We start from the raw sequence: 21,941 nt of genomic DNA, 5'->3' as shown, positions 1-21,941 counted from the left end.
TGAAAATAAATATCCTTAGTTGCATGTTTTGAAATGAGGAATCAAGCCACATTCCAAAGTAATCATCTTACATTTCCTTTATCCAATAAAATTATGGAAGATACCATCTAACTGTGGAAGATAGCATGTTTATTCATCGATGTTCTACTGTAAAGTATTCTAGTATCTAGGCCTGTAAGTACTTTTATCAAATGCAAAGCTAATTTTTGGGAAGAGTAATATGATACATTTTCAAGTCTTTATTATAATCTTGAAGAGTTTTAAAAATCTAAAAGCGGCTATCAAATGAGAGAAATGATTGCTCCCTTCTGTTGCTGTAATCTGGTGTTATACATACATAGGATTTTTCTTATCTGTTTTTCTAACTCTTAGATCTTTTATTCCCACAGTTTGATTGTTGTTTGGGATCATAATAGGAGATTTACATGTTTGTGAATACTTTTTTTGCAGTATGTTTATGCTGAAATATCTTGGGATCGGTAAATAAGATGTGTCATATTGCACATCTTTGCAATGTGGCATGATATTATGAACAATTCAAACAGTTTACTAGACCCAATAAAGTTCAATCAGAACTCTTTATCTCTTCATTGCATCATTAATCCAGCACATCTACCATGGTAGCAGGTTGTGCATTTACCCTCCTGTTATGCAAAATCCTAGTCCAGACGGCTAATTTTGATGTACAGCTGTTTGCATCAGAGAACTTAGAAATGGAGTACCTCTGCACGTGAAATGTCTGCACCACCTGTAGGGGAGGCCCTTGTGACTACGCAAATGCAGCAGGGGAGATAGGAACCCGCTGAGTTTAGGGGGAGTGCAGAAACTGGTGTCCTAACCTGGGGACAACTCGTGTGACAGGCCCTGTGAGTTTTTGGAGCACAGATAAAAGAATGTTGTATATTATGTAGATATTAATGGATATAAATACAGAAAACGTTGTGTGTTTCAGGTCATCATATATTGAGTAATGATCATGGCCAAAAAAGGTGCATCTGTTCTCACAAAGTGAATTAGTCACAAGCAGCCAGGAGAATGCTTGCTTGGGCCAAACATCCCACATACAGAGCACTGGGAGATTGCGATCAAGTGACACAGACAGCAGTGGGCTAGAGCCTTGAATTCTATGGTGATTAAGGGTTTGGGGCTGGACCACAGGCTTTTGACAGCATGGTTGCTGAGACTGGGGTTTGTGGAGAGAGTAAATAGGCAATCCAGGTAGTATCAGTGTAGACGGTAAATAGCAGCAGCTGGCGGGTAGCCTCTGGGAGTGAGTGTGTGGCGGGAAGCTGGAAGGAGGGCGTTGACAGAGTGGTGGAGAGAAATCAAGAGGGAAATGAAGGCGAAGGGGGTAAGCAGTGCAGAGATGAGTGAGGGGGAACAGAGCTGATGGGAGGTAACAGGCAGACTCTGAGGAAGGAGGATCGAGGAAGAAGCAAGGTCATGTGCATTGTGTACGTCTGCATGTGTTGTGTGAACGTGTGCATGTATATTGACGGTATCTGTCTGCATGACGTTTGCCTATGTAAACATACGCTGTGTAAACATACTCATACATAGCCCAGTCTCTCGTTGTCTTAGAGCTTCCTGCTATAGGTCCAAGACGTTGCTCTGTGAAGACTCTGGTACCCGAGTATACAATTGTCATCATCCTCTTCGCCTGCCCCCCACCTCCCCACCCCCTTCAAAGTTACTGCCATTTCTCAGAACTCAGAAGTGCAAGCAAATCCTTCTTGACTTCAAGGGCATGCCTAAGAGTAAGTTAATGAATAATGCCAGAACCAGTTATTTGCACAGTCAGTGCCACACATAAATAATAAATAAAATAATAAAATGTTCGTAAGAATAAGTCCCCTCTTCAGTCTCACATAAGCTATCTATGTTGAATGTGTTCTCAGGTGGTTATAATAGCTTGAACTTTACTGACTGTCCTTGCTGCATGTGTTCCCCGTTTGCCTTCTGAAGATACTTATGTCTATTCCTGCCATTCCAAATGGGACTGGACTTAAGTGAAGAAGTCTTGAGCAGTGACAGGATTTGAACCGGACTGTTGACTGTGGTTTAGAACAAACTCCATTCAAAGCTTTTCTGGACTCCTTCACTACTGGCAAAAGCCCCCAATCCCAACTTGCCTTCTGACAATGCTGCCAATATTTTTCAGGGTAGGCCTACCTATCCATTATAAACCCACTGACTCCCATGGCTATCTGGACTACACTTCTTCCCACCCTGCTTCCTGCAAGGACTCCATCCCCTACTCCCAATTCCTCCGCCTACGCCGCATCTGCTTCCAGGATGAGGCGTTCCACACCAGGGCATTGTGAAATGTCCTCATTCTTCAGGGAACGGGGGTTCCCCTCCTCCACCATAGATGAGGCTCGCACCAGGGTCTCTTCCATACCCCGCAACACTGCTCTCTCTCCCCATCCCCGCACTCGCAACAAGGGCAGAGTCCCCCTAGTCCTCACCTTTCACCCCACCAGCCGTCACATACAACAAATAATCCTCCGTCATTTTCGCCACCTTCAACGTGACCCCACCACTCGCCACATCTTCCCATCTCCCCCCCATGTCTGCCTTCCGCAAAGACCGCTCCCTCCGCAACTCCCTTGTCAATTCTTCCCTTCCCTCCCGTACCACCCCCTCCCCGGGCACTTTCCGTTGCAACCGCAAGAAATGCAACACCTGTCCCTTTACCTCCCCCCTCGACTCCATTCAAGGACCCAAGCAGTCGTTCCAGGTGCGACAGTGGTTTACCTGTATCTCCTCCAACCTCATCTACTGCATCCGCTGCTCTAGATGTCAGCTGATCTACATCGGTGAGACTAAGCGGAGGTTGGGCGATCGCTTCGCCGAACACCTCCGCTCGCAAGAACCTACCCGACCTCCCGGTGGCTCTGCACTTCAACTCCCCCTCCCATTCCCAATCCGACCTCTCTGTCCTGGGTCTCCTCCATTGCCAGAGTGAGCAACACCGGAAATTGGAGGAACAGCACCTCATATTTCGCTTGGAGAGTCTGCATCCTGCGGGCCTGAACATTGAATTCTCCCAATTTTGTTAGCCCTTGCTGTCTCCTCCCCTTCCTCAGCCCTCGGGCTCTCCTCCCATCCCCCAGCCGTCGGGCTCCTCCTCCTCCTTATTCCTTCCTTCTCCCCGCCACCCCCTATCAGTCTGAAGAAGGGTTTCGGCCCGAAACGTTACCTATTTCCTTCGCTCCATAGATGCTGCTGCACCCGCTGAGTTTCTCCAGCATTTTTGTGTACCTAATATTTTTCAGGGATTCATTTCAATTTCAGGGATTCATTCATTTACTGGCACTTGTGCTGAGAAATGTGAACTACCAACAAAATTCAGGCCAATGTTCGGAATGAATTTCAAAAGGCAAGATATTATTTAAATAAAAGCAAAATATTGCTACTGCCTGTAGTCTGAAAACAGTACCAGTTCAAAATACTCTGTAGGTCAAATAGTGTCAAAGGAGTTTCGTTTTTTTCAGATAGATAACCTCTTGTCAGAACAAAAAAAAAAGAACAATGCAAAAATGTTTATGTGCAGAGATAGTGAAAGTTAGAGAGGTGGAAAGAAAAAAATGAATTTATGATAAAAAGCATTGGCAAGGTGATGTTGCATTGTAAAATGTGATTGTGATCACATTGGTCCAGCAAACGCCTGGTCTAAAGGAGCTGTTGATGCTTCTGGGTAAAATGGATTAACATGCTCTTCATTAATTTGTAGAAAACTGCAGCACAGAAGGAAGGGGGGGAGGGGGGGGGGTCACATGACCGACCCATGGACCCCTTTGAATACGCTTTGGTCCGTAACCCTACTTTCGCTATCCTACAGTATCAGTTTTTTGTGTTTTCCAATGTGTCTTTTCAGATACCAACAACAGTGACGTTTAATTTCTGTCTTTACGTATTTTGCTATAGATTTTGACTTTATAACCTCTTGAGTTTAAACCTGCATGTGTGAAGGAATGGGTTTTCTTTCTTTATTTTATTAAAATCTTTCAAAACCTGTTAGTTATTCTCCTAACTTCTCAATTCAGAGGGGAACAGTCCTAACTTTTTTTGCCTCGCCTATTAACAGAAATTATTTATCTCTGGTAAGAATCTGGTAAATTTCCTTTGTATTTATTATGTCTTTATTATTTATTTTACTCCGATTATATGTTTTTTACTCTTGTTAAATTCTGTAAGGTGTCCTTGAGACTTTTGAAAGGCGCCCACAAATAAAATGTATTATTATTATTATTATGTGTGGTATGCAAAATTCTCCACAATAACAAATGAGTTATGAAGTTTGAGTATGGTTTCCTTGCTTTTATGTTCTATTTTGTTTACAAATCCAAGTGATTGTGTGCTTAGTAAAATTGTGTTACTGTTTATAAGGGTTCGTGGTCTGTGATATCAAATGCCTCTGAGGTCTTTTTGAGACACTGGACGTCTTGCATGAATCATGTTTAAAATTTCCTCATCATGGATTAACATCCTGCGCATTAATTGCATTTGAAAGAGTTGCTTTGTTTTCACTTTAGTTATGTTTGGATTTTTAGCATTATATCTGTTTTAGATTGTGGAGATTAATGTATCAGTTACATTAATCATGTTTTATTCTGATCCCTTGCTACTTGCAAGATGTGCATTTCTATATATAATGTGTAGCTTTTATTCTATTATGAATTAGGTGTTGCGTTTTAGAATTCCTATATCATAATTTAGAGATTTCCACATTGCTCTCATAAAGTTTACAAAAGTGGAAAATTATTGTAAAATCAAATGGTGCAGATATATCCCATTCACCCAAATATTATCAAAGGAGTTATTTGGATTAATCCGTTTTCACCTCTCAAATGTTGCAGCATTAATGCTTGTTGGGGAATGTTGAAGATATGAGAAATCTGTTTTAACCCCATCAGATACTGTGTCTTTGCCATTCATCTTTGGGTGAACATTTTTAATCATTAATTGCTTTTTAATATTTCTACTAATTAACTTTTCAAAACTAGGCCAAATATGGCAAAGTTGTGCACTAAAATGCTCTCCCACTGATCCCATGTTTACCCTTAAATTAAAGTCCAGAAATGTTTTCTCTCTTGTTGGCTTACTATGTTCTGATTTTGGGCAAGTTTATGCAATGAAATTTGAGTATTCTACACACTCTATGCCTTTAACACTGTTTAATATTAACTGTTCATTATCGTGCATATTGGGCTTATTGAAAATACTGTAGATCTTGAAGTTCTCAAATGTGTTTACAGGTTTGTTATTTTATCTCCTTCTGCATCAAAAGTACACATCTTACAATATAATTGCATCATTTTGTTCTACTTCTGTTCAAAATGGCATCATTTATTTTTGTTACTCTCTCACAATTGGAATTGTTTCTGAAATGAATGTTGCCCTTTTTTAGTAATTCTTCCTCTGCCTAAAATTACTGTAACTGTTAATATTTAGCTGCTGTTTCTTCCTATCTACTAAACCATATTTCAGTAATAACCATGTTACCATATTTCCAATGTCTGCCTGTGTCCTCAGCTGATCATCTTAATTTCCCAGATTTTGTTATGTATTAAGTACTGCTGTTCCTGTTTTCTTTCTTTCTCGCTTATATTTCTTTCGGCTGCCTAACTTGCTTATGAAACTGCCACCATCCACAATCAACTTTGCCTCTCTTCTCTCAGGAACTTTACAAGCTCCCAACATTCTTCCAAATCTAATTTTAATCTCACCATAACTACACAAACAAAACTCTCTGTGATGAAGTGCTATTGAGTTATGTCTGTGAAAGGGAGATTTAGGATTTAGATCATCATGTGGTTCTTGAATGGACCGAATCCCAATCCAATTAAGGGAGTACATCTATAATCCTTGGAATAAGGATTATTTGATGGCACACAAAAATGCTGGAGAAACTCAGCGGGTGCAGCAGCATTTATGGAGCGAAGGAAATAGGCGACGTTTCGGGCCGAAACCCTTCTTCAGACTGATGTAGGGTCAGTCTGATCAGTGTGAAGAAGGGTTTCGGCCCGAAACGTCGCCTATTTCCTTCGCTCCATAGATGATGCTGCACCCGCGGAGTTTCTCCAGCATTTTTGTGTACCTTCGATCTTCCAGCATCTGCAGTTCCTTCTTGAACAAGGATTATTTGATAATCGTTTTTGAGTGTTCTTTTGGGAAGAGGAGTCATTATGATCTCAAGATCCCTCTATTGCTGTTGAGAGTCCTGCCATTAACTATATACTTTTTCCTAACATTTGCCACCCAAGCCTTACACTTGCTTGGATCAAACTCCATGTTGTTGCATATTGCTGACGGTGTTATTAATACTATTGCATTGGTGAGGTATCTATTGAAACACATCGTTAGAATATTTTGAATTTATGGCTGGAAAATCTTTATCTCATAGTTTTCACACTAGAACGTTTACCGAAATAGTCAGATGTTCACCTATTTCTTGGCAGAGCCTGAAGTAGTCCGGAGCTCCGCAAAAGTCGCCGCAGGCAGGCGCCATCTTGAATTTAATTTTTTTTTTTTTTAAATGACAATAAACTCACTTGAACTTGAACTTGAACTTGAACTAGTCCACATTATTTACCCTTTGGTGAATATCAATGATCCCCTCCACCACTGCCACCTGCTTATCGTGTCACTCTGTCCAGTTGGCCTTTTTTTTCCTCCTCTCCTCCTTGTCCTCCCACTGTCGCCACCTCCTCCTTCTTCCCTGGACTCATCGACATACTCCACCTTGGAAGCAACAGTAGGTGAGAAGGGAGGGAGACCCACAGTAACTGTGCCTAGTTTTAAAGTGAAACAACATAAAGTGTTGGAGTAACTCAGCCGACTGAATCAGTCTTAGGAAGTATACCAAAGTCACCAATCCATGTTCTCCAGAGATCCTGACCCATTGAATTACTCCAACACTTTGTGTCCTATTGTCCATTAACCATCATCCATAGTCATCAGCAATTACGGACACCACTCCCTGCGCTATGATCCGTTTACTGTAAACCCTCGTTATAACGCAACATAGCAGGGGAGGGAGTAGAAGAAAACTACAGGTTGATGGGCTCCTGTTCATGCAAACGAGCTCCAATGATATTATTAAATTCAAAGGTCCAATATACTTTCCTCCAAACAGCAAAACTAGTTTACTCTCTTCACTTTTAATAATTGTTCCTTTCTATCAGTCTGATGTGCTTTTGGTCCCATTCATTACAATACTGGGAAGGTATGATTAGCAAATCGAGTGATTTTTGTGTATTTAACTTAAGGACAAAATTGATTTATGGACGTGTGTAAAAACAGAACCTGTTTGTAACCTGGGGGCGGCCTATATATAGTTTCTCACAGTTTAAAAACATGCTCTTTGTAGATTGCTTCGAAATTTAAAAAAGAATTGAGATAGTTGTGTATTGATAAACTTGTGTCATGTATTTGTGAGAAGTCACTATGTTGCAACATTGCCTCTTGTATCACAACTCAAATTACTAATTTTTCACTATGTTGCCATTGGGGGAATGCAAGAATTAAATTGTGGAATTTTTGAAAGTTGCGTGTACATAAGAAAAAAATAAAATTATTTTATGTCAAAAGTATTGCTGGGAGATATTCTGCTCTAATTTAAATAAGTGTTTTAAATGAAGATTAATTAATGTTGCAAAAGAACACAAAATTAATTTTAGAGAATTCATTATCTTTTTAAACCTCAGCTAACTCTATCTGTTGTAAATTTTGTTAATTGGTCACCTATTAAATATTGGGCCTTGATTGTTTCCTGTGAATCTAAAAAATGGATAACATTCTTTTGGCAAAGCTATGTAAGGTTGTTAAGCCGAATGAATAGCGACATTTGGGGTTTAAAATGAAAGAAAAGCTGGAAATGTTAAGCAAGTTAGGGAGCATTCATGAAGAGAGTATCGGTATTTTGCAGACTTTATTGCAGAAGTGCAGAATTTATTTTCAATTTTATTGCTGTTTATCTTTAATGACAAAACTGTGCATACATGTTGCACTTTTTAATCCTGATAGTGTTTTCAGACTGCTCAATGTCCTCAACGAATGCATCAAAGGTTGGATTAAAGATCAGCTGCCAGAAGACTAAGACCATGCAGACTGGAGACCAGCAGCAAATAGACCAACTGATAATCAATGGGGAACCTGTGGAAAACGCCATAAGATTTACTTATCTTGTCAGACGTTCACAGCAGATGGAGATGTAGAGGTCGACATCAACTCCCGAATTGGTAAAGCTGCATCAGTCTTCAGAAGACTGCAGCCAATATGGTGTAGTGACGGGATATTCAAGATGCTAAAAGTCAAGCTCTTCCAGTCCGTAGTCCTCCCTACAGTCCTCTATGCCAGTGAGACATTGAAAATCAATGTGAAGATGAAAAAGAAATTGGATGCATTCCTACAACGCTGCTTGAGGAAGATCCTGAAGACTAGCTATAAAGACCACATCACAAATGAGGAGATCTACCGGGAAACTGCAACAAAGCCTCTCAGCCAGGACATACAGGTATGCAGGATGAAATTTGCAGGACATATACTAAGAATGTCTCCAGACGTGTACTAAGATCGCAATGATGGCAACCTGACGGAAGAAGGAAAAGAGGCCGACCAAAACTCACATGGAGGCGAACATTCCAGAAGGATTTGGAAGCTCGGGACACTAACCTATCGAGGGTGAAAGATGTCGCACATGACCGAACAGAATGGCGAGAGCTTGCTGCCCAATGCACTCAACAGTGTGGGAGGAACTAAGTCTACGTGACTCAACGTCCTCCCATGAGTTAGGGTGTAGTCCTGATCTTCCAACCTATCTCATGATGGACCTTGGACTTTTTCTCTAGAACTGAAATGCCATCACACTGTAACACAATATTCTGCACTTTGATATTTTTCTCTTTGCATTACCTGTGCTACTTTTGTATGGCTTGATTATACAAATGTGTCGTTTGATTTAATTGGACAGCACACAAACAAAAGCATTTCACTATATCTCAGAACAAGTGATAACAATAAACCAATTAGCCAATCATACAAACTTAAAATACATTTTAGCAATTTTTCTTTATTAAAATACTTGTTTTCAATTGCTTTATTTTGGTCAGTTTTTCAAATTGGCCAATTTATTTTTGACATGTATCTTAAATGCCATGGTATCTCAGAGTTAATTTTGTTTAGTTTAGAAATACAGCGTGAAAACGGCCCACTAATTCTGTGCCGACCATTGATCACCCGTACACTAGTTCTATCCTGCACACTAGGGACAATTAACAGAAGCTAACTAACTCATAAACCTGTACAACTTTGAAACGTGGGAGGAAACCGGAGCACCCGGAAAAAACCTACACAGTCACAGAGAGAAAGTAGTAACTCCGCACAGACAGCACTCATCATCAGGATCGAACCCAGGTCTCTGGCACTGTAAGACAGCGACTCTACCGCTGTGCCTCTTGTATCAGAAATGTCCAAGCAAGCCTTTTGCTCGTCTACAATAATCTTGTTTGTTCTCGTTAGGTCAGTACCCTATGCCTTGCCTACTTAAGTGCCTATCAAATTGTCGTAAATTTGTGGGAAATTTGATTCATCTCCATGCCTTCATGGAGGATGATGTCACTTTATTAGAGGCAGTATTTAAGTGCAAATTGTCATTCTTCTTGAGGTTTATTTTCAATACATAAATTGATATGCTCCAGGATGAACGCAATTGTTCATATAATGGATTAGCAAAGCCAATTAGCTTATATGGGAGGAGATGACATTTGAAGGTGTGGGGGAGGGAAGCATTGCTAAATTGAATAGCTCCTTGAAAACGGGTATGGGTATTATAATGGGGAATTGATTGCCAGCAGTCCGTTAACTTTGTAGATAATGTGAGGTATATTGTTCATTTGCTTCATGATTCAATAGAGGAACCCCAATGTAGTGCAAAGTTAGTCTAATTCAAGTCAATATATGCTATTTAAAGGAGGGGGGGGGGGGGTTAGTATTCAGCAATGGTTTTGGAAGATAGTTGGCTAAGATTTTGCACTTGAGTTCTCTGGACAGGAGGGAGGTAAGAAGGAGAAATGTGATCAATCTGCAAGAAGAAAGGAGGCATGCAGATAAATCAAAAGTGGGTACGGATAGCTGTTAATGCCGAGTGAGATCAGAAGAACGGATCCAATGTTGCAAGAGATTCAGTACAAACTTTGGATGTATCTTCAAAAGCCATATGTCACCTGGCCCATTAACTCAAGAGATGTTGCTTGTTTTATGCACAACTCCATTGCATGACAACAAACCATATTCAACATTGAATATGAAAGCTGCTTTAAATACCTGGGAGTCCACATCTCAGAGGATCTGACATGGACATCACACGCTGCAGCACTGGTGAGTAAGGCAAGGCAGCGCCTTTACCACTTCAGGCAATTGAGGAAATTCAGAGTGTCTCTGAGGATCCTCCAGTGCTTCTACTCAGCGGCTGTGGAAAGTATCTTGTCCGGAAAGTATCTTGTCACGATTTCGTTTGGGAACTGCTCTGCCCAGGACAAGAAGGCTCTGCAGAGAGTAGTGCGTTCGGCCGAACGCACTATGGGAACTACACTCGCCCCCCTGCAGGAACTGTATATCAGAAGGTGCAACTCCAGAGCCAACAAGATCATGGGAGACCCCTTCCACCCCAGCAATGGACAGTTCCAGCTGCTACGGTCAGGCAAACTCCTCCGTTGCCATGCTGTGAAAACGGAGAGGATGAGAAGGAGTTTCTTCCCAGAGGCCATTAGGACTGTAAACTCCTATCTCACCAGGGACTAACTTTACTGTACCATTTTACTGGTGTGTGGTGTCTTTTTAAAATTGCTGTTTTTTTTCTTTTTTTCCCTCCCACAAATATGTAATATGTGAATATGTGATTCTGTTCCATTCTGTTTTGTAGTTTTTTTTTTTGCACAATCCACAAGCATTGCCACTTTTCATTTCACTGCACATCTCGAATAAACTTGACTTGACTTGACTAACTATTAAAATCTTACCTCAGTCTTGCACAATTTACCAGAGTTGCAAATGTCTTGCACATATTTTACAGTTTGCAAACACCGATATTCAGCCATGATAGGCACCCCCCCCCCCCCCCCCCCCCCAAAGACTTGGAGCAATGCTTATCATCACAGCTCCCCCTGGTGAGACTCCATGACCTGATCATCAGCACTTTGTGTTTTGCTCAAGATTCCAGCATCAGCAATTCCATGTGTCTCCATAGAGGGGAGGGTGTTTGTCACCACTGGAACAGATATTGTTGAGGCCAGAAATAGTTTTGGAGCAGGACCTACTTGAAAAATTCTATTAATCGGTTCCCATTTCTAGTTCCTTCCTAACCTGTCTGATTTACAAGCTGCAGATGCTCTGTACTGGTTACTCTTAATCGCTTTGCCTTTATTCACCGGACATGGCAGTTGTAGCCTTTTCTTGCTGGTTAGACAAGAACCACTCCTTGCGTGGGTAATGATAGAAAAAAATAAAGATACATTGTGGATTCTTTTATTTTAACAACTTTATAGAGTTCCACAAAGTCATATATTTGTATGATTTTCGCAACAATTAGCAACTCAACTAGAGTGTGATTATTGATTGTTTAAAATGGTTCCTTCCTACTATAAAGAAATATTCCACTGTGAAGTTAAGAAAAGACTGAGAATCAGAATGCTGAGCTCCAAAATATAGTGAGGTCCCTCTTCAGATTGCACACATTGTTAATACAATCTCCCTATTCTTTGTGTCTGCATTCATGTGAAAGCCAGTACCATTATGCTGAAAATCTGAAACATAAACATAAAATGCTGGAAAAGCAGGTTAGGCAACGTCCATAGAAAGAGAAACTGTCAATGTTTCAAATTTGCAACACTTACAGAATTTTCTGTTTTTTCCTCACCAATATGACGTCTACCACACCTTGTATCACTAATGTGCACAGTGCATTAAGTAGCATTTGGAAGTCTGCACCCAAGAAATGTATGCTCATTTAAAAAATGAACCAACTTTTAGTGAATATTTGCAATGTTAGCATGTCAGGAAAGGCAGTTGGATAGTTAACAATCTTAGGCGTTCTTTTTAAAATCAGATAAAGTTTGTGTTTTGTGTAAGAAACTGGAGGTTTACAACTAGGATAAGAAGAGTATTTTTGACGATAGAGGAAGCAATGGCATTGGGAAAGAACAGCAAAATGGATGATCAGTGAGTATCAAAATGATTTAATAATTGGACCATTGCTGTGACAAAAATCCAAGATATTTTTGTATTTGTTTAAGACGAAACAAAATGGACAAGAAAGAAGGTGATTCAGAGTGCAGAAAATGTTCTACTTTACTTTCCTGCATAATCCTTGTTTAGTAAGTAGTTGGGCAATTAGAAGCATTAAAGTTGAATGTGGTCGTCTCTACTTCATACTGTAATATCATGCCCACAAGTGTCCTCGATGTAATGAGATATTCTCTTTGGGCAACACTTGAGAATGTCACAATCAACGTCCCAATGATGACAAGGGCCAAAGAAATGTACGATGTGATGTTCTTTTCATTGTAACCAGAAACAAGTGCTGTGTTTTGAAGAGAACTTGGGAGAGCATAATTTTCTACAGAGAAAGGGATGGAATGGATAAAATTATGGAATACATTGATATTAATGTTCAGGACCTGACTTGCAAATATGGATACAATGGAGTAAAAATCTGGGGAAACGTTTTCTTTAAAAATGAGTATAAAGTCATCATAAGGGCCTCCAAGTGGGTGATGGAATTGTAAGCCGTTGATCCACATCCACCAGCATCTGCCAATCCGGGGCTGCCTCCAGCTGTCCAAACCTGGTCCTTGGTGGAATTTTCCATTACCTTTGTTTCCCTCTCGAACAAAGGCAATTGGCTTAACTGGGTTGGTTGTTCTGGGCGGCAGGGCATTGTTGGCTGTTCTCCTGCTTTCCAGAGTCGCTGCCAGGCATTTGAGTACTTGATTATGTCTCCAGGTGTACCGTCCTTGGGAGAGGCTTACTTTACACCCAGTGAGGATGTGCTTAAGCGTGGCTGGTGTTGAACACAGGGGGGCATGATGGATCTTCGCCCAGCCATTGGTTGAGATTTTTTTGGACTAGGAAGGACATCATAGGTTGCCCGAATGAGGAAACTTATCCTGCTTGCCTCCATCTCCCACATGTCGTTCCAGCTGATCTTCCTCTTTTCCACACCCTCCCATCTCATCCACTGGCCCTGTTTAGCTTGCGACACAGCCTTGGCACACCTACTCGATTCCTCCTGTCGGCGGACTTCGGCCGCAACCAACTTCTGGCGCTCCAGTGATGATGCCGTGTTCCAGCAAGGTCGCTTTCCGCCAAGCCCCAAGCCACGTTTTCCTTGTTGGATTTGCCCAATCATGTCGCCTTGGTGGAGAGCAGATTTTGCCTGCTGTGTCGCATTCTTAGCCATCCACTTCTTTCCTGCTGCCAGGGTTGGAGCAGCAGCTCGGATGACCGTGTCCCTTGATTCTGCCAGGGTCATCTTTAGTATTACTTTAGTGCACTTAAACTCCTCTGTGAGGCTAGAGAGAGGCAGCTGGAGTACCCCCTGACCGTACAGGCCTACGCTGCTCAGGCACCGAGGAACACCTAACCACTTTCTCACGAAGGAGCTGATTGTTCTTTCGATCTTCTCGACTCTTGTGAGTGTGATGTCATACATGGTTAGTGGCCACATAAGGCGAGGTAATAACCCAAACTGCAGCCACCAGATTTTCAGCTTTCCAGGCAGCATGGATCGGTCGATTTTCGCCAGACCTTTGATGACTTCTTGCCTAAACTCGTTAGCCTGATCGGTGTCCTTCAGCTTAGAGTTATACCATCTTCCCAGACTTTTGATTGGCTTCTCTGATACAGTTGGGATAGGTTCTTGATAAATGAAGAACCAGTTTGCCTTTGATTATAGAAATGCTTCTTGATTTGGATGGCTTGAATTTCATTCTGACCCCAGTGATGTTCTCTTGAAGCTTCCCTAAAAGTCGCCTGGTGCAAGGTGCTGTTGTTGTGATGATTGTCATGTCATCCATGTAGGCCCTGATGGGTGATCGACGGACTCCAGACTTCAACCGCTCGCCACCCACCACCCACTTGGAGGCCCTTATGATGACTTCCATAGCCATTGTAAAAATCAATGGGGAGATGGTACACCCCGCCATAATGCCAATCTCCATGCAGTGCCATGTGGTCGTAAAGTCAGGCGTGGTGAAACAGAGCTGCAGATCTTGGAAATAAGCCTTGACAAGGCTTGCGATAGTCTCTGGTATCCTGAAGAAGTCAAAGGATGCCCAGAGGAAACTGAGGGACAGTTCCGAACGCGTTGGCAAGGTCCAGGAAAATGATATGCAGATCTCTCTTCTCATTTCTTGCAGTCTGGATTTGGTGCCAAATCATGCTGGTATGTTCGAGACATCCAGAGAACCCTGGGATGCCTGCTTTTTGGACTGTTGTATCCACGAGGTTGTTTCTCTCTAAATAGCAGGTCATCCTCTGAGCTAAGATCTTATTGAGGAGACTGATAGTGTGGAATTGGCTGACATCTGTGGATTCCTTCTCTTTCGGAATCAGGATTCCTCCTGCCCTGCGCCATGCTTTGGGTATGACTCTCTTCTCCCAAGCCACTCTCATTAGCCTCCACAGGAAGCGAAGAACATAAGGAGCACCCTTGTAGAGTCGATACGGAACCCCACTTGGCCCTGGGGCTGAAGATGCTCTTGCCCACTTTACTGTCTGTTCTACCTCCCTCCACTTTGGACGATTAATGTCCATCTGGTGCTCTGGTTGTTCAATTGGTGGAATGTCCGTTGGAATAGCTGTCTTCTGGTGTCTCTTGTCATCCGCATGCATTCTTGCCAGATGCTCGTCCAGCTCCTGCCTTGATGTTTTCAGATTTCCTCCCTTTTCTTTGATGAAAAATGATTTTACAAACTTATAAGGGTCCTTGAAGAAGCGTGATCTCGTTTGTTTTTTTTTTCGTGATTTCCGCAGGTACTCTGCTGGTCTCAGGGTTGCTAAACTGCTTTTGATGGAGAATGTTGATGCCCTCCTTTTCACTATAAGAAGCCTTCCTCCACTGCTTCTTGAGCTGCCTTCTCTCCCGGATTAAGCATTCCATCTCCTTTTGCCGTCTGGACTTGCTTTCCAAAGCTGGTGCCTTTCCCTTTTTCTCCGTTATTCCATATCGTTCTGCTCCATAGCTATAGATGATGTCCCCCATCTTGTCAAGCTTTCTTTCGACTGTACCCCTTTCAACTGTACCCCTAGGATGCTGGTCAGGTCTGCATTTATGGTCTTCCATTCTTTCTTCTCCGAGGCTTCAGGCCATTTCACGCAAGCTTTTCTTCCGCTGATCTTTTTCTCTCCATTGCTGCTTTTTTTTTTGCTCAGTTTGATTTATTTAACTGCACACCACATAAGTTGGTGTCCACAATTTGCAGTTGAGTATTTTAAATAAAAGCATTAAACAATAGCCGAGTTATTTTTATTAGATGTGAATTATGCCTTATTTATTTTATGTATTAAATAAGACTTTGATATATCATAATTTCAATTTATTGCAGAATGTTATGTAGTTTGGGCTTGATTTAAACACATTTTCTTACCTATTAGTGAGTTATCATTAATGCTGCTTTAATCTTGAGAGTGTTAAAATAGTCCCAGGGTTATTTTAGTGTAAGAATACTTTTTTCAATTTGGGGATTTGTGGGATGCACTTTTTCCTTTGGTTTAAAGTGACTTTGGTGCAGTTAAATAATAGTTCCAATGTTTTTTGGAAAACATTTTAATTTTTAAAGGACAGGGACTTAAACATCACAGCAGTGATGCTTTACTTCTCACAGAGCTTTTTAGTAAACAGAACAGGGCTGTGTAAGAAGGTGTTAATAACAGGGAATAAAGCTATATACAATTTCGCCTGCAGAAGAGGCATTTACTGTGGCTATTTGTAGTTCAGTGTGGGTGTAATACTGATGAAAATAATTGGATCCATGTCATCCACGTGTTGCCAGAAGGCACTTATTACACTCTTTATACAAGTACTTCATCAATACTTTTACAGTATTTTTCCACTTGGAAATATTCTTGAGCTTTTTATAGTTCAACCTGAAGCTGCCCACTCTAATTAGTGGAATCACTGTTATGTAAGATAGATACTTGTGGAGGAGGTCCTTTGTACTTCTACCTTGAATGTAGTCTCAGGTGCACTTTCACAACAGTGTGACTATCCTGCTGTCGGTCTGTCTTTTGCATCAGAGAGAATGTGGTTATTACATGGAGAATGCAATACTCAATGTAGGTGTAATTGACTGCAGAAACAAATTTTTCTCTCCCATGTCAATTTGCTGCAATATTTAGGGATAGAATCAGCTGACGTTAAATTGGATGTGTTTAATTATTAAAATATAAATGGTTACGGAATAAGAGGCCAGAGCATTCTGTTCTTCCAGTGATCTTGCTGTCAATGCATGATACAGTTTCTTGCACACAAGTGTGTTTTGACAGTTTTTGTTAGTATCAAAGTAGCACACTCAAGCCATGCACCAAACAGTTAGTGTGTACTCCTTAAAATAAAATTGAAGACAGGTGCTCAAGTTTGTCAAGGCTGTCTTTCTGTGCGAGTGCATCACATTTGTTAACAACATTGTTTTGTTGTAACTTTGTTAATTTTAAAATAGTAAGTGCAACTGCAGTTGGATGATAATTATATGGTCAAAGACAAAAATGTCAACCTCAAGTATTGTAAACATGACTTAATTGCAGGATGAATAATGTGTATTCAGTTCATTCTCTCTGTTTGCCATTTTTCTTCATCACATTCTTCCAAAAGCATTGAATAAATACAAGCTTTACGTGTGATTTAAGTACGCAATAATCTCGAAGAATCTTAAGCAAATGAAGTAACCTAATTCAGTTTGGTAGATACAAGTATTAGAATTTGGAACGCTCAGCAGTCTGTTTAGAAGGAACACTAACCTCATCATAGGTTAATGGCTAAACACGTTGATATTAATTCAGGACTTCTGGAAAACAATATATTCCTCTTGTGGGTTTAGCGGTTGTTTACTTTTTTATCAAAATCACGAAGGAAGTCAGCAGTCTTCCAATTTATTTTAAATTGCCACACATTTTTGAAGTATGGCACGTGTCGTAAAGTGACATTTCCTCCAACCCTCCCTGCCCTCCAACAGCCACAAAGGAAATAATCCCCGTTAGGGTTGAACTGTCATAATGAAATATAGATGAACCAAAATCCAGAAGAATTATTATTTAAGTATGGATGTTTGAACCTGACTGAGCTAAAATGTGTTTGTATGCTCATTTACACATAAACGTGTATCTTTGTGGAAAACAGATTATTACCATTGAGTTTTTGCTATGTGTTATGGCTTCTATATAGTTTATTTTTAATACTGATATATTTAAACTAAATGCAGAGCAGAGGTTAGTTACTCTTGATAATAATGTCCATGTTAAAGTGTGCACGAGCTAGGAAATGGTATTTTAACACTGCTGATTGGTTGCCTGTGTTTATATGCATGTTCCTTGTTCCCTGAGCATGCATGACCTATTTATAGCTGACCCCTCCTATCATTCTATTTCAGTCTGCTTCAGGCTGTATTATTGTTAACTTGTATGTAAATGTGCTAGCTTTTATTGCAGTAGGCAGCTTGTATGGTTGCGTTCATTGCCAGTGAGAGGATTAATATTTTCATACTGAATCGTACCTGTCAGTGCATTTAAGGGTCCTTTTAGGTGAAGAGCTATCCCTATCTAACCACGATGGTTGCATGTGTCTGATTAATCACTTGTTCAAAGGAAGATGACAGAATGTTTGCTGTAGCGGCTGAAAATCCCAACGTTAATTAGGATGTTTGTTCCACTGTGCATTTCACCAGGCTTGACTATGTTAAAAAGAATCTGGGGATTTTTATACACTGCTTCCAGCAGCAACATTTAGAAGATAAGACTCGCCAGCTTAGAAGTTTCAAAAATTGTGAAGAAGATCTCAAAATTGTGTTTGATGACTTTGTCATGTTACTGAGGCCCACAGTGCCTCGCCTGAAAAAGATGCTACAGACTATATATGAAACTGAATCGTGTTTTTCCTCAGATGGTGTATCTGGACGAGAGCAGCCCCTAGAACTTTTGCCACAAAATCGGATACACAATATGCCAACCTCGGGTAAGCTGAATGATTCATCTTGATAATAGTTAGTCTGATATATGCAAAATGTTTCCAATGCTAATATGAAACGGAACAGTGTTGATGGTGATTCCTTTCATATGGATTATATTACATCATTAAATACGTAATAATTAAACATGACAAGAACTTCTCAGCAATTTGTTAATGAAATGCAAGTTTTTGAAAAACGCTTTCATACCTTAAAATTGCCGTAATGTTGTCACTTTATTATTGCATGCAAGTATTGATTGATTTTCTTTAAAGGCTTATTGTAGGAAATTGATTCTTCTCTAGGAACATTAGTTTTCAGGAATTTGTTATTGGTGTGATTGTTAAACGGTTCAAACCTTAATTTTCTTGCAAGAACTTATTTCTGGGACCTGTTTATTCAGCACGTGGTGGTTATCTGTCAGCACTAGATAGCTATGTGATACCATACTGCTTTCTGAGGTATGCCAAAGCTAAGAATATTGAGATATTTTTAGCAGTGGAAACTTAAGCTTTTTAATGTTGCCAGCACAGCTTTAGCAGTTTAAAACAGTTTGTCAATCCAGCTTCTCTCATTTTAATTCACTGTAGCTATGTTTAGCATGTTAAATGGATGTCTGTATGTTTTTTGGATTTAAAATATAGTGCTTGGGCCTAAGGGTAATAATTCAAGACACAACATTGTCACAAGAAGGACCATACATATTTAGGGTTGCCATGATGATACTCACATTTAATATTGTGTCAGACGACTGACAATCTGTGGTGACTCCCCCTGCCTCCATTTCCAATGAAGATGAAAACGTCCGATTTGGAGGCTTTGCCACGATTAGGTTTATGCATCATCCTGGATTTCTTTATGCTTTAGGGAGTAACATTTCCTGTAAACAGTGTAGCATTGCAATAGTCAACTTTCCTTGCATGGTACTTAAAGACAATGTGAAACCAATCACGGGTTACTATTCTATATTAATATACAAACAAGTAGTTTCATTCAATGTTCCTTTGCTTTTAATTCAAGGGATATGCAACCATACGATGATGTCATGAGCTGTAGTTTTATCGCCAAGTCCCATTGCTACATCTAATGTTATAAATGTGTAAACAATGGGTCTGGTTTTAAAAATGCACTAAATATACAAAATCCAGGATGCTTTTAAATTATCCTGTACTTAGAAGTAAATTTAATAATTTTTGGTTGGCAGAGGTTGAAGAAAAGAAGCAGAACATTGAAATAGAAAATATTGAACAATGTACAGTATAAAATATATGGAAAAATATAAAATATCAGAATTAGCATTAATTGATAGACCAGAAGGATTTTTATGGTATTAAAAGTAATATACCAGTTGAAAAAGATTTATTTAAACTGTACCATAGCTTACTGGATTTACCGAAATGTAAGATGAAATATAGTATTTTAGTGACTTTTAACTGAAAATAGACAAATGTTGGAGAAACTCAGCGGGTGAGGCAGCATCTATGGAGCGAAGGAAAAGGCGACGTTTCGGGTTGAGACCGTTCTTCAGACTGATGAGGGTGGGGGTGCGGGAAGAAGGAAGGAAGAGGCGGAGACAGTGGGCTGTGGGAGAGCTGAGGAGGAGAGGTGAAGGAGGGAGAAAGCAAGGACTACCTGAAATTGGAGTAGTCCAATGTTCATACCGCTGGGGTGTAAACTATACAAGCAAAATATGAGGTGCTGCTCCTCCAATATGCGGTGGGACTCTCTCTGGCCATGGAGGAGGCCCAGGACAGAAAGGCCTGATACGGAATGGGAAAGGAAATTGAAGTGCTGAGCCACCAGGAGATCAGGTTGGTTAATGCGAACTGTGCAGAGGTGTTGGGCGAAGCGGTCGCCAAGCCTGCGCTTGGTCTCACCGATGTAGAGCAGCTGACACCTAGAGCAGTGGATGCAATAGATGAGGTTGGAGGAGGTACTATGCCTCACCTAGAAAGACTGCTTGGGTCCTTGGATGGAGACGGGGGGGGGGGGGGGGGGGTAAAGCGACAAGTGCAGCATTTCCTGCGGTTGCAAGGGAAAGTACCAGGGGAGGGGGTGGTTTAGGTGGAAAGGGACAAATTGACCAGGGAGTTACGGAGGGAGCGGTCTCTGCAGAAAGCTGAAAGGGGAGGAGATGGGAAGATGTGGCCAGTGGTGGGATCCCGTTGGAGGTGGCGAAAATGTCGGAGGATTATCTGTTGTATGTGATGGCTGGTAGGGTGGAAGGTGAGGACAAGGGGGACTCTGTCCTTGTTACGAGTGGGGTGATGGGGAATGAGAGCAGAGCTATGGGATATAGAAGAGACCCTGGTGAGAGCCTCATCTACAGTCGAAGTGGGGAACCCCCGTTCCCTAAAGAATGAGGACGACTCCGACGCCCTGGTTTGGAACACCTCATCCTGGGTGCAGATGTGGCGCAGACGGAGGAATTGGGAGAAGGGGATAGAGTCATTGTAGGAAGCTGGGTGGGAAGAAGTGTAGTCCAGATAGCCATTGGAGTCAGTGGGATTGTAGTAGATGTTGGTCATTTTCAACTTTGAAAATGTTAATCTCATGGCCAGCAGAAATAATGCAAAGTAGTTGCAAAGTTTGAAGGGTAAACATAAAACCTTCTTCAAAAGCAATTACAAAACAATTTAAATTCTAAACTGATTAATGAAAAATGGAATACAAACAACTTTATTGTTCATTCATAGTATATTTTCTTTGAAATGTGCAAGTTTTTGTGCAGGTTTCATGTGCAGGTTTTCTCACTCAATTGTATTTTATTTCCATTAGGTTCCTCGCATGCTTTAACTGTGGCTCAGTGTCCTGTTTGTCACTAAATGACTTCAGATATATTGCTTTTCTTTGGTAAACTCATTTATTCCACACCCAAGTAGATAACCTGTTTTAATCTAAACAGGAAACCTTAGAGATGCAGTAATTCAGCTGTTTTGTACATGGCATACTAATTGGCTTGTCATGGCAACCACAGTTCTGCAGACTGTGCCAAGTCATTGGGATTTATTTCAGGATGTTTGTCCTTGAGCAAAAATATTTCAGCCAACTTAATGTCTTCCTCCAGCTCCTCACCAACTTCCCTCCCCAACCCCCCACCCAAAGAAATGTTCAGGGCTCTTTACTGAATTTGTCAAAAGTGTACATGAGATTGTTATATAACTAAGTATTTCATTTTTAGTAGGTTTCTTAAGTTGCACATACTTTGCAAAATCTTTGCTGTAATTAGCAACTTTGCTTATTGAGATTTTATCCACCAGCAAAATCTAAAGGTGTTATAACCCAGTTTTGAGAGGGAAACAACCCTTTGAACTGATTGTTCACACAGCTATGTTGATAGTGAAATTAAAACACCACAAAATGGAAACATTTTTGGGGAGTAATGTTGTGTGATATGCTAACTGCTGACAAGTATTGAAGTTCCACATAGTTTAACAATTGAGATGTTCTGTCAACATCCAAATATAGCAATGGTTTCAAGAGATGTGTGCCATGGACAGGTTGGGCCGAAGCCTTTTTTCCCCATGCTACATGAGTCAATGACACTATCTCTGCACTACAATACCTTGTGTAATGTAGTGGTTTCTTATGCTATTATATGGAGACAATTTTATGTACTATAATTGGGCAGTAAATATTAAAAATATGATTCACCTGCTGGACAATTCTGCCCAGCAGGTGGACTGGATTGTAATGGAGAGAGCGGACTGCTCTCCGTGT

General features: G+C 40.8%; 1 protein-coding gene across 6 annotated transcripts in view; it reads left to right on the top strand.

The window, feature by feature from the left end:
- The window catches only part of hdac5 (histone deacetylase 5), a 288,826-nt gene that overhangs the window by 89,138 nt on the left and 177,747 nt on the right, over window positions 1-21,941 (top strand). For 5 of the 6 annotated variants that reach the window (XM_033035320.1, XM_033035315.1, XM_033035317.1 and 2 more), the window contains one exon: window positions 18,158-18,229. In XM_033035320.1, the coding sequence (XP_032891211.1) occupies window positions 18,158-18,229 (72 nt within the window). Of the gene's footprint in view, window positions 1-17,694; window positions 18,230-21,941 lie in introns of those variants that run through there. The other variant, XM_033035314.1, reaches the window with a different exon arrangement.

This window comes from Amblyraja radiata, chromosome 16, assembly GCF_010909765.2.
Source record: "Amblyraja radiata isolate CabotCenter1 chromosome 16, sAmbRad1.1.pri, whole genome shotgun sequence".
NCBI classification, from domain to species: Eukaryota; Metazoa; Chordata; class Chondrichthyes; order Rajiformes; family Rajidae; genus Amblyraja; species Amblyraja radiata.
Note: the sequence above shows the minus strand (reverse complement) of the source record. Positions and strands in the feature narration are given on the sequence as shown.